Here is a 16,283-nt window from a genome sequence, read left to right on the forward strand (position 1 = left end):
ATGTCCTTGTGCTAGAGACCCAGGGCAGCTGGGCTCTGCCCCAACAAGCTTGGTGTAGTGGGCAGCTGGGGAGAGACCCTCACGATGAAGGCAGCAGAGTCTCTGCTGGGTCAGGGTGGCACCACTGAGGGTCATCTGGGGGGGACAAGCCGGCTGAGTCTTCCCTGGGGCCCAGACATTGGCTGAGACCTGAAGGTGGGTGAGGCACCAGTGGGGGGCAGTGGGGAGGCAGGGGTGGAGCCGGTGATGGGGGCAGCTGTCCTTGGGGGCCTGAGCCCCTGTGGCAGTGAGAGAGACAGGCCTGGCCCTGAGGACCCACCGGTGTGAGTAGAGGGTCTTGGGTGTGGGCTTTGGGGACCATGAGTCCCTGAGACCAGGCCACATTGAGTGATTGCCTGCTAGTGGGAGGTCATTGCTCACTTCCCAGGGGTTTGGTGGCCACCGGAGCTAGTGTTGCAGGGCTTAAGTGGGGCACGTTGGTTTTCCCTTCCTCAAGGCAAAGAGGGTAGATGAATGTATGAATGAATGAATGGATGGAAGGAAGGAAGGAGAGAGGAAGGAAGGAAGGGAGGGAGGAGTAAGAGTAGATGAATGAATGTGTGGGTGAATGGTTTGATGGATGGATTGGTGGACAGATGGATGGTTGGTGAATGGATGAGTGGATGGATGAGTGGATGGGTGAGTGGACGGATGGTTGGGTGGATGGATGGGTAGGTAGATGGGTGGTGGGTGGATGGGTGGGTAGATAGGTAGATGGTGGATAAATGGATGGGTGGGTGGATGGATGGATGGTTAGTTGGATGGGTGGGTGGGTGGATGGGTGGTTAGTTGGATGGGTGGGTGGGTGGATGGGTGGTTAGTTGGATGGGTGGGTGGGTAGATTGATTGACGGATTAGCTGATGCATGTAGGCCAGCAGGAGGCAGGGACTCTGTGCTGTGTGGTTCTCACTTTGTACTGTAGCGTGATGGAGCCCTGCTGCCCACCCATGTCCGCTACCAGATAATGGCTAGTATTTTCTAGGCCCCAAAGAATGTCCTGAGTGTGCCCAACAAGGAGGTTATCAGCACGCAGAACGACGTGGAGAGGTTGGAAATCCGAGAGCAGACGAAGAGCAAGTCAGAGGCCAAGTGGAAGTACAAGGTGAGATGTGTGTGTACAGGTATGCTGGTGAGTGAATCTATCCTCAGGGAGGGCTATATTAGTGAAAGAAGGTGGTGTATGGGGCAAGTGTGGGCTTGGTGGTGTGTGTGTGTGCCTGTAGGGTACGTCAGGTGTGTGTCTGCCTGTCCACAGGTGGGCAGTGCCGTGAAGGCCTTTGAGGGTCTGGGTGTGCACGTGGCTTCCATGGAGCTACCTTCTGAGGGGTTGGCATGGGCACATCTCGGCCTAAGAGCATAGATGGCGTTGCCCTTTGTAGCTTGCCCTGGTTCAAGCTCACACTCCCTGGAGCTGGGCAGCATCCGAGGGCAGGTCCTGTGGGCCTGGAGCTGCAGTGGGTCCCCAGGTGACATGTCAGAGGGAGGAGGCTGCCCAGTCCAGCTGCCTCTGCCCACTGGGCGCCTGTGTGGGGCTCAGGGATGGTCCTGGGTTTGCTTTTCAGAACAGCAAACCCGACTCCCTACTGAAGATGGAGGAAGAGCAGAAGTTGGAGAAGTCTCCTCTGTCGGGGAACAAGGACAACAAGTTCTCATTTTCCTTCTCCAACAAGAAGCTGCTAGGGTACGTGAATGCTCGTGCCAGGAGGGGTTGGTTGCACATGTGCCACATGCCACACACACACCCTGAACACCGCCCCCCCCCACGTCACACACACACATCCCCTGCTTGTGCACACATGACACACACATACACCCTCCTGGAGGGCTCCGCGGTGAGCCCCCCTTCTGAGCTGGTTACTGTTGCTCGGCACACCCCTCAGGAGGGCCTCCAGGCAGACTCCTTTCCTGCCTCGTAAGCCAAAAAGCTCGGGTAGGTGGGGAGGGGGCAGTGGTGTGCGCCAGCAAGGAGTAGGAGAGTGGGATTGGGCAGACATTAGCCGAGTGGCTGTCCTGGGCTGTCACAGAGGACATGGTGGGGGTCAGGATCTTGGCCTTGGAGTCTAGAGGCCAGTGGGGAGGGGCTGGTATGAATCCAACACTCTCAAATCCATCTAAAATTATGGCCGTGATTGGGGCCTGGGGTGCTGTGGATCCTTGTGTGTCCAAGGGAGTTGGTGGGAGGGCTTCCTGGAGGAGATGGCACTGAGCTGAGAGATGGGGGCACCTAGCCTGGGAGGGTATGTGTGTGTGAGCTGGTGTGTCCGGGTTCTGGACTGTATAAGGGGTCTCCATCTGCTGACCAGTGTGGTGGGCTGGCCAGATGGGAGGTTGGTGGGCCAGACACCCTGTGCCCACCAAGAAGTCCCTCGGTGGCTTCGGTCCTACACCCAGTTGTATGCTGAATCCAAAGTCCAGGGTGGGTGCCCAGCAATCAGGAAGCAGACACGTCCCAGTGGGAATGGGGCCACTTTTCTGCTGTAGGCCTGAGTTTTCTCATCTGCAAGATGGGAGGAGAAGGCCATTTTTAGGTAGTGGGGGAACAGAGCTGGTCAGCATCTTGTGCTCTTGAAAAGCCTGGCACAAGTGGGCCCGTTATTCCCAAGAGCTCACGGCAATGTGCCAAGGCTGCTTGGTGAGCAAGTGGGTTGGGTCTGATCTTCAGGGGCCCGGTTGCCCTGACTTCATGGCCCTGAGCACATCCTTGATTTATCTGAAGCTCAGCTGCTAGGTCCCGGGGAGCTTTTGCAGAGCATTAACTCTATGACTGACTGACCGTGCTACAGAGTTTAGAAATGGAAGGGAGAGATGGAGACATGGTTCTATAACTATGTCACACCTGTGTGTATGTACGTGGGTGTGTGTGTGTACATGTGTGTGTTGTGTTATGTTATGTAGCTCATGACTACACCCAGCAGGGCTCACTGCCAGCCGTCCTCTGCATTTCCATTGTTGGGAATCCGAGCTGTACCTGTTGAGAATTGAAGATGCCTGTGCCCTGCCCGCTGTCCCCACTGCTGAGTGTGCGCTTGTGCCCTCAGCCGACAGGGAGACAGCGGCTGGAGCGTTGGACTCTCCTCATTTGCAGTAGCCCTGTCTTGCTCCAGGAGAGAGATGAGTTGTGTGATACTTTTTTTTTTTTTTTTTGCGGTACGCGGGCCTCTCACTGTTGTGGCCTCTCCCGTTGCGGAGCACAGGCTCCGGACGCGCAGGCTCAGCGGCCATGGCTCATGGGCCCAGCCGCTCCGCGGCATGTGGGATCTTCTCGGACTGGGGCACAAACCCGCATCCCCTGCATCGGCAGGCAGACTCTCAACCACCGCGCCACCAGGGAAGCCCTGTGTGATACTTTTTAGACTATTGTGTCTACACCTCAGCCCTGAAATTATTTTTCTAGAATAGCTATGTAGAAAACCCAGGCCAGTTGGCACTGGCTCCATCTGACACTGGGCTTGTATCAGGCCCCAGGGCAGCCTGAAAGAAGGTGTGCTCATCCGTTGGCTAGGGTGAGGGGGCCGTGAGGGGCACAACCTTAAATAGCCCGAGAAAGGGCCAGGCATATACCCTGTGGGTTGTGCACCGTCTTCACTGGGGTCACGACATTGGAGGGGAGGCTGTGGGGTTGGGAAGGCTCCAGCCTGGCTGTTGGTCCTGCAAGGCCTGTGGGGGGTGGTGCTGGGGCACTAGCCAGGCTGTGCGGATGTCCACTGACCGGCCAATTCTGCCGCCCCAGCTCCAAGGCCCTCAAGCCACAGCCAGGCCCAGGGGTGTTTGGAGCCTTGCAGAACTTCAAGGAGGACAAGCCCCAGCCAGTGCGGGATGAGTATGAGTACGTGTCGGATGACGGGGAGCTCAAGATTGACGAATTTCCTATTAGGAGGAAGAAAAATGCTCCGAAGAGGGACTTGTCCTGTGAGTTGGGGGGACATGGGGAGGGGGCAGGCCCAGCCCCATAAAGGCCGTCTCAGGCGTGTGGAGTGGGCATCGGGTGTGGCTGGACCGGGGTCCCCCTCTGCTCCTCCCAAACTGCCGCTGACTCCCATATGCTCTGCTTTCAGTCTTACTGGACAAGAAGGAGCCGCTGCCCACGCCCATTACGAAGCCAAAGCTGGACTCGGCTCTCTACAAGGTAAGCGAGTGCCTTCTGGGTGACTGAGCTTTCTGGGTGGAGTGCAGAGGGGGACGTTCTCCTGGGGAGGCTGGCTGGGCTCCAGATGTGGAGCTCTGAGCCCCAGGACCCTGCACAAAGGGACAAAAGCAGATGTGGGACTTGTGGAAGGTCTGCAGGTCTCTGTGAGTGGTGGGGCCTTGGGAGCTGCGCTACGTAGTCAGATCCACCGTGAAGGTAATGCATCTCCTTGACGCCGGAGGACTGGGGTACAGGGAGTAGCAGGCCAGGCCTGCTGGGGGTTGGGTCTTGCACTAAACGTGTGGGGGTTAAGTTAGATGTCCTCCAGGGCCATGCATGTCCAACCCAGGGTGTGGTGGCCATCTCCAAGGAAGCCAGGTTCCCTGTTGGGGTCAGAGCCCAAGATGTCCCTGCAGAGCCATTTGCCAGGGGCTATTAACCGGTGTCCCTCAGGTGCAGGCACACTGCCTGTTCCCAGTCCAACCACGCCAACTCCTCTTGTATTTATGTTCAATATTGCGGTCTCATGTAAGGTCCTGTGAACCAAGGTTCACCTGGGGAAATGGTGCAGGCGGGGCTCCAAGATCCCAGCGCAAAGCTCTGGCACCTGTGCCCTGCTCTGTGTGTCTGGTCAGCCAGCCCCATGGTGCTCATTACAAGGACAGACTCTTTAAAAACCTCTTTTTCTCACTGAAGGGAAACAGTAGTCCCTACCCCCACCCCCAAGTCCTTTTCCGACCGGCTACTCTATCCCCACAGCAGAGTGATGACTCCTCTGATGAGGGTTCGCTGCACATAGACACGGACACTAAGCCCGCCCGCAATGCCAAAGTGAAGAAGGATGGCGGGGGTTCGGCTGCGGGCATCTTGGACCTGCTGCAGGCCAGCGAGGAGGTGGGCGCGCTCGAGTACAACCCCAACAGGTAGGCCCGGTGCCCACGGGGAACTTGGGGAAGTGGGTGCTTCCACAGAGGTGGGCCAAACAGGGCTCCGTCAGCCCACGTCCCAGAGGCCAGAGCAGGACCCCTGCCTGGCAGAGGTGGTGCCAGGTGGCCAGAGAGGTGAGAGGGGGCTGGCTGTGCAGAGCTCCTGAGCGAGGGCACGGTGCTCTGAGGATGGATACTTCTAGATGCTAGATGGGGAGGCAGCTGAGAAGTAGTTCCACGTTGGGGCCATGGAGGGAGGAGTCTGTGGGGCCACCATACCTCTAGGTGCCTGTGGGGAAGCAGGGCCAGGCTGGTCACCTGGGGGGTGTCAGGGTTGTTCCAGGCCAGGACGCCCGACTGTCTCTGTCTCATCACTTCCTGCATGCCATAAAAATAACATAAGAAAAATTCCACAGTGTGTGCCCAGTGTTGGGGTCAAGGGCATTTAATGGGCCTCTCTGGGACCCCAAGTTGGGTTCCCTGCAGAGCCCTTATCTGCGGCAAGGGAGGTGATGGCTTCAGAGCTCGGGGACGTGAGAGCCCACTCCCTGAGGAGGGGCTGGATCAGCCAGGGGTCCCAGATTCCCACACCAGCTGGGGGGTGTGTGGGAACCAAGCCACGCTGTCCTTGAGACCTGTGTGCATCCAGATGTGCGGCCTCAGGAGACCACTCGCTGCTGGTGTATATGCTGTTCTTTCCTGGAAGCCCTGAGATTCTGGGCGGTCGGGCAGGCCAGGACATGTGTCTGCTCAGCTCAGGCGGTCTTCCCTACCTAGGCCTGCCCAATTGCAGTCCTTTGATTTGAGAGAAATGGATTAATCCTCTTTGGGTTTTGCATTGGTGGAAGGCCACCGGGCTTGTTTTTCTCATGGTGGTCCCAGTTAAATTCTCTTTTGATCCCAATTAACTTTTGTTTTTATGCATCATGGCCATTTTTTTTTTTCACATGGAATTTCTACAAGTACCACAGACAGACAACCAAGGGATCAGGGCCCGTGCCCCCTGTAGCCTCCCCATTCTGGGGACCTCAGCCACCATGGTGGGGGGTGGCTCCCCTCCTAGTCCTTGAGCCAGCGGGAGAGTCCTGCTGCACTGATGGGGAAACTGAGGCTCAGAGAGTTTAGGTGACTTGCTCAAGGCCGCACAGCCAGGAAGTGGCAGAGGCAGGGCCAGAACCTCCATCTGCTGATAATGGAACCCAAGCGTGGGGGTCCTGGAATGTTAACCATGCTGGGCGGTGACATCCAGCCAGGAGGGACTTGGCTTGAGGAAGTCAGGGCTCACGTGACCTGCTCGGGGTTCACTTGGTTCTCCAGATCTGTGCTCCACCCGTCCCCCTCTGCCTCTCAGTCTGTGCTTCTAGAATCGAGGTCCAGGGGCTACACGAGCCCGTGGAAGCAGCATGTCAGCCCCGTCTTAGACAGTGGGACTCCAGGAGGGAGGCGGATTAGGGCTTGATTGAAAAGCGTTCTTGCTAAATCAAATGGTTGTATTTTCTTTCATAAATTACCATTACTTGTGCAGTGTTATGCTCACAGACAGCCATAGGCGCCTTCTCTCATGGGAGTGGAGTGTGTGGCTGGAGGCTTCTACAGAGCTGTGGGGTGCAGATTTCCTGTTCAGCATTAAGTGGTTTCTGTAGATGAGCAGACCTAAGCCCCTCACTGCAGAGACGCCCTGTGGCCTTTGCAGTGGTGGGAGGGACCCTGACCTGAGGCCCTTTGCCAGGAGGAGAAGCCTGGCTGTGAACCCCCTTTTCCTGGAAGGTGCTGGTGCCCGGGCTGGCCCCTCACCTCTTTGGAGGTGCCTTTCTTCTGGGAAGGCTATGGCTAGCTGGCACCTCGGTGACCGGTTGACGCTCAGACCCTGGAGAAGTGCCCTACACACCCTGGGTCCCCCATGAGTTCCAGGGAGAGGCACCCCTGGGATGAGGGCAGATGGGGCTGGTGCCAGGACTCTGCATGGAGCTGGGACACAGGTGCTGCAGCTTGGGCTCCTGACTGAACCTGGACACAGCCTGCCGGGAGGAGGGCAGCCAGTTTGAGGATGCGCTGTGAACTGCTCTGTAGGCACACACGTATGTGCTCACACACGCCTGCACACGTGCATGTGTGCCTGCTGGGGCTGGGTACCCTCAGCTGCCGCAGGCAGTTCCTTTCCCAGGTCTCCCATTTGGAGTGTAGGTCAGTGTTTGATGGTCCATTTGCTCTGTTTTAAGTATTTGCTGTTTGGAAAAAGCCAGCTGAAGAAAATGGAGGAAAATATGTTAATTTCTTGTGGATGGTTTGCCTGGGGGTGAGGGAAAGAGAGGATTTTGGTATGATAATTGGAAGATTAAGGTATTATTTTCCATTAGACTAGTTAGACTTTGCTCCTTGATTCGCCGGCCCACGTGGACAGCCTGCAGCTCTGGGCTCCAAGGCCCCTCCCTCTCAGGTTGCAGCCGAGCTGGGCTGGGACCATGAGGTCCAGATGGCACAGGCAGGCGGCTGGCTTCCATGTTGGCTCCCGGAGGACCCTCATGGTGAGTGTCCCGGCCCCCACCCTCCCATCCCTGCAGGAAGCCAGGTGTTTGTCTGGGCCATGAGGCTGGGTGAGGGTGCCTGAGACCTTCCGGGTGAGCCTGGAAGGGTCTCATTCGTAGAGCACTGGAGAGCCTGGCAGAGGATGGGGGGCCAGCTATCAGCTCTTGCTGGCTCTAGTGCTGGGTCGGGGGCCTGTCCCTGCTCAGAAAGCATCAGCGATGATGGTACAACAATGACATTACCGCTACCAAACGCCACGTGCTCTTGGCTGGGTCTGGGTAGCCCTTTGCCGTCATGGCGTGGGACAGTGGGGGTCGGGGGGATGCTGGGGCAGGTGGAGAGTCTGGTGGACTCCCGACTCTCCATGGTGGTCTGACCATACTTGATTTTCCCCATTGTTTGTGGCTTTGGAGCCGTAATCCATTTGCTTCCAGCAAAACCCCAAAACACCGCGGTCCAGTGTGTCTCGGGCAGGGCTTGGGGAAGTGGTATTCGTGGAGGGCTGCCCAGAGAGGCGCCTGCCCGTCGCTTCCTCCTGGCTTGGGGCAGAGTCCCTGGCCTGGAGCCCAGCAGTACCCCTCACAGGATGGCTTTTGTCCAAGCTTGCCTCGGTGGGCCCCCAGGACCACACTCTGTGTCTGTGCTTCCTGGGGCCAGCTCCATCTCCCTGCACCCTCCAGCCTCCATCTTGGGGACCTTATTTCTGAGCAGGGACTCCTTCTTGTTCCAATGTCTTACTAAACATGCTTCCAATACTTCTCGGAAGTGGAGGAGGGAGCAGGGACCATGCAGAACCACCAGGGGCCCATGTGGACTGGCACTTTTGGGTGCTGCTTCTGGGTCTGGCAGCCCTGCAGGTGGGTCCATCCCCTGGGGGCACATGGGGCAGGCAGGAGGGGGCCTGGATGTCAGACACACAGGGCGGGCCTGCTGCTGGGGCTCCTGGGCCTCTTGGGTCTGTGACCAGGGAGAAGGGCTAAGCAGTGCCCCACTCCAGGTCCTGCTTCCTAGGGTCCCAGGGAGCAATGAGAGGTATGGCCAGGCTCCCCAGAGGCCGGGGTGGGCCATCCTGACCCAGGTGGACAAAAGCCTGGGGTGACGGGCAAGGGTGCTGGTGCAGGTACAGTCATGAAAAGGTGGTGTGGGTCACCTGGGGCGATCGAGTGCCATGGGAGGGAGAGGGCTGTGCTGCTCCATCTCAGGTACCGGATGGGAGGATGCCCTTGAAGTCATGGGGGAGGGAGCGCTTGGGGCTGGGGCTGAGCACAGGAGTCCACGGTGGGTGGAGGTGTGCACAAAACCAGCTGGAGTGGAAGAGGGAGGGAGGGAGGGGGTGGCCTGGGGCCTTGGGGGAAGCTGCTTGTTGCCTTCATGGTAGGAGAGATCAGGAGTAACGGCACCCTTGTCTACCACCTTCTGTTCCTCTGCCTCTCTTCATCCCCTCCCTCCACGTCCTCCTCCCTCTCTTCTCTCTTTACGCCCCTCTCTGTCCCAAGGCCTCCAGCCCTCCTTTGGTGTTGGGCGGTGGGAACAGAGGGTAGGGGAAGGGGATAGCTGGCTCTTTCCCTGGGGGAGTTATCAGCTACCACTGTCCTCCACCCCACACCCTCTGCTGGCTGCTGAGTGGGAGGATGTGTGGGCCACGGGCTGAGTGCCTGTCTCTCTGTGCCTCCAGCCAGCCCCCCGCCTCCCCCAGCACACAGGAAGCCATTCAGGGAATGCTGTCCATGGCCAACCTGCAGGCCTCCGACTCCTGCCTGCAGACCACATGGGGTGCTGGCCAGGCCAAGGGCAGCTCGCTGGCGGCCCACGGCACCCGGAAGAATGGGGCTGGTGGTAAGAGCGCAGGCAAGCGGCTGCTGAAGAGGGCGGCCAAGAACAGTGTGGACCTGGATGACTACGAGGAGGAGCAGGACCACCTGGACGCCTGCTTCAAGGACTCGGACTACGGTGAGCGCCGCGGTGCGGGGAGGGGTGCTAAACCTGGGGGTTGGGAGCCAGGCCCTCTTATGGATATGATTCACAGACCTTAAAAGTCACCCTTTAAAAGCGTGTAACTCGGTGGTGCTTAGTGTATTTAGAGGCATGTGCATGCCACCAAGATCGCACCCAATTTGAGAACGTTTCCTCATCCAGAAAGGAAACCCTGCCCTGTACCTGTTAGGAGTCAGTACCTCTGGCCCCTGGCAACCACTGATTTATGCTGCCTCGTAGATATTCCTAATCAGGATGTGTCACGTGAACAGAACTGCACAGTGCTTGGTCTTTGGTGCCTGGCTTCTTTCATTAGCATACTCTTCAGGCTTCATCCATGATGTGTAGCACATGTCAGCTCTTTGTTCCTTTTGATGGCTGAATAATATTCCGTGGCGTGGACACACCACGTTTGTTTATCCCTTTATCCATCCACAGGCACTTGGATGGTTTTCACCTTTTGGCAGTAGTGAACAGTGATGCTGTGAATGTTGGTGTGCAGGGAGTTTTGTATGGCCTGTGTCTGTGGTGCTCCTGCGGTGTGTACCTGGGTCACTGCCTGCTTCACCTTCTGAGAACCTGCCCGACTGTCCTCCACGTGGCTATACCATTTCAGACACGTTGAGACCGTGTCCATCCTACGTGTAGACAGAGAAACCGAGGCCCAGAGTGGCTTTGTGGCCTGAGTCTGAGGTGGGCAGTGAGTTGGTGGCTGCGCCATAGCTGTGGCCTCTGCCCAGGGGCATGGCCCCTCGCCTCCCACTACAGCCCCTCCTTCCAGGCCTGGCGCTTTGGGTTCCAGTGGGCTCTGAAGGAGCTGCTGTTGGCCGCCTGGGAGGGGACTTGGAGCGAGGACCTGCCTCCATGCCTCAGCCCGTTGCCCATAGATGTCCCAGCCCCCGCAGGGTGCGCTGTGCTCCTCAGGGCCAGGGCCGTGCTGGCCCCCGTGGTGCAGGGCCTGTTTTCAGTTCAGTCCTGACGGTCTGAGGGTAGTGTATTTGTCCTGGAGACCCTGTCCCTGGAGAGCCCTCCCCTGGTGAGGCTGGACCTGCCCTATCTGGTGGACACTTTCAGGCCTCACTGAGGGGCCTGCCGTGGTCTGACAGATCAACAGCGGAGTGAACTCCATTTTCTGGGCACCATTTTCTGGGTTCGGGTGTCACAAGCCTTGGAGGTTGAACCTGTAATGGAAGGAGGTACCCAGTGAGTCACCCAGGGCTGCTGTGTGGGTCTCCCTCCTCCAGAGACTTGGCTGAGGTGAGCCTGGGGCCCTTCAGAGCCACCCAGCTCCGTGGACATCAGATGTTTTCTTCGGATAGCAGCAGAGGAGACGTTTTGAGAATTGGGCATTCAAGTGGGTGTGGTGGCCGGGCTGGGGTAGGAACAGCCGGTCAGGTGGCCATGGGGGCTGGATGGAGCCCCTTGTCTGGCCCTCTCTGGACCTCAGGGGGGCCTGGGCTTGACAATTTCAGAGGCCACCTGTGCCCATGCGTGTGGCAGCCACACCAGGAGGGTGGGTACTCTGCAGCCTGGGGACAGCCTGGGGGATGCTGGTCATAAGCTCTGCCAGTAGCCTGCAGCAGCCACCCTCCTATGGCCACACCAGCAGCCCAGCCCTTCTCCCCTTTGCCCCTCTAGTTTACCCCTCCCTGGAGTCGGATGAGGACAGTCCTGTTTTCAAGTCCCGGTCCAAGAAGAGGAAAGGCTCGGATGATGCTCCCTACAGCCCGACAGGTAGTGCTGGGGGCTGGAAGGGGCGCTCCATCCACACTGGAGGCCAGCTGCCATGTTCCACACCCACTAGCTCTGTGCGGGGCTCAGACGGGGTGTCACTTGCCTGCAGGAGCCTGATTGGGGTTCCACTTCCTTCTCCCGGGACCTCAGCCCAGTTGCTTTTGCAAGCTCACCCGAAGGCATCCCAGCTCCTGCCAGTAGGGCAGTGCGGTGTCCCTGTCTTGAGGTGGCCCTCTCCCTAGTTCCTTCTCAATGAACAGCCCTGGGAGGGTCACGTTTGCACCTGGCCCCCCATCATGGCAGCCAGCGGGGTGGGGTCTGGTTCACCTAGCACGTGACTTCCCTCCTGACCTCTCCTGTCTTGCTGGTGTAGGGAAACCAGCCCCACACCAGGTTGGGGCCCATGCTGACACTCCCCGAGTTGTGACTTGTCCCTGGGGTTTGGGGACAGACTGGGGCAGGGCCGGGGGATCCCAGGAGGGCGCACAGGCCGTGGGCGGCTGCTCGAGGCAGGCTGACCTTCTCTCCCGCAGCGAGGGTCGGCCCGTCGGTGCCAAGGCAGGACAGGCCCGTGCGCGAGGGGACCAGAGTGGCCTCCATTGAGACCGGGCTGGCAGCTGCTGCAGCCAAACTGTCCCAGCAGGTGAGGAGGGGGCCCCCTCCTGGGCTCAGGCTCCCCAGATGCCTCTGCTCCCCCCCACCTCATGTACGGAGACCACCCAGTCTGGGGCTGTCACAGCCTTGGGCACGTTTGAGTATTGCTGACCCCGGTTCCTCCAGGCTCCCAAGTCCCTGCTAGTGGGAAGCAGAGAAGCTGGGAACTGGTGGCAGGAGAGTCTCGTGGCAGCTCAGAGTGGGGTGGTGGGGAATGGAGGGGGTTAGGGTGACGGGGGAGGGGGCCCATACTACGTGCCCACCAATAGGTAAACTCAGATTGAGTCTGTCCACTACAGCTGAGTGCTGGTGCCACATCCCGCACGTCCCCGTGTCCAGGACGGCCCACCTCACAGAGGTGGGGGGGGGGGCCTGGTGGTCTCTCCACAGGCCCCAGTACTGCTCTGCAGGGCTCGTGGTGGCTGGAGGTGGGGCTCGGGCGTGGTCCAGCCCTCTCTGCTCCTGCAGCTCTGGCTCGCTCAGCTCCATGGGAGAAGCCTTGTGCACAGCAGACCAGGCTGCTCCCAGGCTGCAGGCTGCTTCCCAGTGTCCAAAGCCTGGCCAGCCCTGTGGGGTGTGACACACCTGCATGTTTTGTTCAAAGGAGGAGCAGAAAAGCAAAAAGAAAAAGAACACCAAAAGGAAGCTGGCTCCCAACACCACCTCCCCTTCCGCCTCTGCCTCGGCCTCCACCACCCCGGCCTCCACCACCTCGGCCTCCACCACCCCGGCCTCCACCACCCCGGCCTCCACCACCCCGGCCTCCACCACCCCGGCCTCTACCAGCACGGCCAGCAGCCAGGCCTCACAGGAGGGCAGCTCACCTGAGCCCCCACCAGAGTCCCACAGCAGCAGCCTGGTTGACCACGAGTACACAGCAGCCGGCACCTTTGCCGGGGCCCAAGCCGGCCGTGCCTCTCAGCCCATGGCCCCTGGGGTCTTCCTCACCACGAGGAGGCCCTCCTCGTCATCCCCCAACAACACCGCTGCCAAAGGTACCTTGCCCGCCGACCCTGAGTCACCTAGACTTGCAGACTGTCCCTGTGGATGACCACAGGTCTCCTTTGTCCCCGCAGCCATGAGTGTGTATGGCCAGGCACTCAGTCAGTATGTGAAACAGATGGTCCCTTTCAAGACCAAGAGCTCTGGTTACTCACCAGGGGGGTTCTGGTTACCTTGGAGTTAGGTCTGGCCCTTCAGACTCCCAGGGCCTCGGCTTTGGGGCCTGGCTTGAAGTCAGAGTGTGGTTGGTGGTTTGCCGAGGATTCACTGGGAGGAGCCTAAGGTGACCCAGGCTCCTCTGTGTGAATTAGGGGTGGGACGGCTGGCCGGGTCTTGTGGCATCCCCACTGTCACCCCCAGACCCCCTGCACCATGGGCGTGAGGCCCAGCTGGCCATGGACATGGGGAGTGTGGCTCTAGGTGGCCCTAATGCCATCCCTGGCCTGTCCCTACCCTACTCACCACGGCCCAGCCCCTTGTCGACATAGCCTCTGAGTGGGGCGCTTTGTTGACAGTTGGTGGTTTTGGAAGGATGCAGAACTCCCTGGACCTGGGAATTGCAGGCCCATTTCACAGACAGGGTGGGGGCTCAGGAGGGTTACAGACCCCCATCCCACATGCTGCTCCTGTCACTCATCTTTCTCTTTTGTGTCTCTGCCTCCCCCAGGAAAGCGTACAAAAAAGGGCATGGCCACTGCCAAACAGAGGCTTGGGAAAATTTTGAAAATTCATCGGAATGGAAAACTGCTCCTTTAAAGTTTGGAAAGCCAGGATCCTTCTGCTCCGCTCAGGACCCTTGGAGCCCTGCTAAAACATCAGCCCCCAGGAGGGTGGCCTTGCTGCCTCACCCCAGGGAGGGCCTGGCCTCTTCCCGGCAACCATCCCCCTCACATGAGCATCTGTTGCTTCAGCGGGCGGAGCTCGCCAATATGGACAGACGTCCTTTCTCAAGTTGCTTAGAGTGACCAGTTCCCGAAACGTGGCCCTGCCAGTTTGAGGACCATTCCAGTTTCAGGACAGCCTCCAGGCATCCCCGAGCATGGGTGTGATTGCAGGGCCTTTGCAGCTCTGCTGGGAGCATGAGTCCTTCAAGGAAGGAGGAGTGAGCCGATGCTCACCAGGCCCAGAGTCTGAGCTGGCCACAGGCTGGTAGCCTCCAGAGGCTTTAAAAAAGGCAAAGAACACTAGAGAGGAAGAGGAGGAGAGATCGGGGTGTGTATGTGCCCCCCTTCTCTTCCCAAGTGATTCTCAGACCAGTCCAGAGACTGTTGGGCCCAGCCAGGAGAGGAGCCTCCGTGCTCCCCGGCTGGTGGGTGGTGGGCCAGATGGTGGGTGTTGCACCCTGAATGCCTGGGGCATTTCTCAGGGCTGGCTGGGGCCATCAGCAGGGTCAGTGTGTCAGTGTTGGGGGGGAAGCCATCATGGGGTCCCCAGGGAAAGATTCAGGCCCAGACACAGCGTGGGGCCCAGGGGGCCCAGGCTAAGCCACATGGGTGGGCCCCGTCCAGCCTGACCATCTATACTCCGAGAAGCACTTCCCAGCCAAGGCACCCCGCCATATGCCTGGTGGGGCAGATGGTGGCCGGGTGGCCCGAGGACTTGGGGGCCAGGCACTTCTGTCTTGTCACCTGTTAACGTTTGGTGTCGAGTGCATGGGTGGCTCCTGGACCACGTGTCTGCCCATCGACACGGAGGGGCTGGATTTGTTTCTCAGGCAATCCTGTATTTTAATTTTAGATGTATTTCCTGAAGCATATTTTTCATAGAATGTAGCGTGTAAATAGCTTTTTAAATAACTTCTTTTTTATAAGAGTAAAAGTATCTTTAGGAATTTCTTTCTATAGAGTCCTTCATTAACATTTATACGAGTTTTTTGCCGAGTATGATGAACAGTTGGGTTTCCGATGCTTTTCCTTTTCCTTCTTTCTTTGTATTATTATGGTTATTATTATTATCTTTTCTTTTAGGAACTAAGGTATTGCCTGAAAAACAAGTGATGTCTTTGCAGCCTTATATCTGTCTTTACAGAAGCAAACAGTACACAAAAGATCTATTTCAGACACATTTGAAGAGGAATCTTCAACTTGAATACCAGCTCTTTCTTTCCTTCTTGTTGATGAAGGGGGTGGGGGTACAGTTATTTTACTAGCACCTTGTGAAGTGTTTCTGTGTTTTGTGATGCTGTAATTTATTAATGTTTGTAGCTTTTTATATTTGTACATTTCTTATGAGCTTTGTTTATATGCCCATCCCTGGGTGTTCTGTCCATGAGGAGAGGCAGCTTTGCGTGGGCCTTGCCACCCTTGCTCATCCTGTTTGGGGGATGCAGCCCCGGGACCCAAGAGGCTGGGAGGGGTGAGCCTCACGGGGCCCTGACTCTTCCGACCCGGCGTTTTGAAGGTTTCCTTTCCTCTCCTTGTTGAACATTTATATAATCTAACCTGGCCATCAAGCTGTTCTCTCTCTTCCTCTCTCTCTCTTTTATTTTTTTAATTTTATTATTATTATTTTGGCAACATGTACATTTCTAACAAAGTTTATTGTGGCTATTAAAGTGTTTTATTTCCCAATTCATATTACTCTTGTATCGAGTCCATGAGGTCTAAGGTAACTTAGATCAAAGTTTTAAAAGAGTAAAAATATTTCAGGTTTTGTACAGAACCATGTCTGTGTCATTTCTGCCTTGTTCACTGTCATCCACTCTGGTGGTGAGGACGGTGGGGACCCTCGACGTTGGGGAGAGGAGTGGGCTGGGTGTGAGGGTGGGCAGTCGGGCCAGGCCCCCTACCCAGGCCCAGCCCCGGCTGCCAACTTTCCCCTTGGAAAGCCTTTGGATTGCCCACAGGGCACACGTACTGCCCTGCACCCCAAAGCTGCAGCACCCTGAGCCAGCCTGCAGGAGCAGGCAGAAGAGACCCTTGGTCAGAGTGGGCAGCCTTTGAGACCCGGACAGTACCAGCCGCAGCCCCTAGCATCCTCAGGAGCCTCTAGTACCTTCTTAGTGTTCACAGGTGTGCAGTTTAGTTGAGTCCCGTGAGAGGCACCCGAGAACATGTGCAGGATTTCAGTCTAAAGCTGACGTTAGGGACTTCCCTGATGGCGCAGTGGTTAAGAATCCACCTGCCAATGCAGGGGACATGGGTTCGATCCCTGATCCGGGAAGATCCCACATGCCGTGGAACAACTAAGCCCGTGCGCCACAACTACTGAGTCTGCGCTCTAGAGCCCCCGAGCCACAACTACTGAGCCTGCATGCCACAGCTACTGAAGCCTGCGTGCTCTAGAGCCCATGCGCTGCAAC

The 16,283-nt window shown here is 57.8% G+C and overlaps 1 protein-coding gene across 3 annotated transcripts in view; it reads left to right on the forward strand.

Annotated features, from left to right (window-relative positions):
• PHF2 (PHD finger protein 2) overlaps positions 1-15,623 on the forward strand; it is a 92,211-nt gene extending 76,588 nt beyond the window's left edge. For 2 of the 3 annotated variants that reach the window (XM_060102442.1, XM_060102444.1), the window contains exons 13-22: positions 1,023-1,142; positions 1,603-1,721; positions 3,771-3,949; positions 4,096-4,166; positions 4,926-5,089; positions 9,294-9,568; positions 11,231-11,326; positions 11,860-11,969; positions 12,585-12,975; positions 13,650-15,623. In XM_060102442.1, the coding sequence (XP_059958425.1) occupies positions 1,023-1,142; positions 1,603-1,721; positions 3,771-3,949; positions 4,096-4,166; positions 4,926-5,089; positions 9,294-9,568; positions 11,231-11,326; positions 11,860-11,969; positions 12,585-12,975; positions 13,650-13,738 (1,614 nt within the window). In that variant the 3' untranslated portion in view covers positions 13,739-15,623. The remainder of the gene's footprint in view (positions 1-1,022; positions 1,143-1,602; positions 1,722-3,770; positions 3,950-4,095; positions 4,167-4,925; positions 5,090-9,293; positions 9,569-11,230; positions 11,327-11,859; positions 11,970-12,584; positions 12,976-13,649) is intronic. The other variant, XM_060102443.1, reaches the window with a different exon arrangement.
• Positions 15,624-16,283: the final 660 nt, after the last annotated feature.

Source organism: Mesoplodon densirostris, chromosome 6 (assembly GCF_025265405.1).
Source record: "Mesoplodon densirostris isolate mMesDen1 chromosome 6, mMesDen1 primary haplotype, whole genome shotgun sequence".
In the NCBI taxonomy this organism is placed as follows: domain Eukaryota; kingdom Metazoa; phylum Chordata; class Mammalia; order Artiodactyla; family Ziphiidae; genus Mesoplodon; species Mesoplodon densirostris.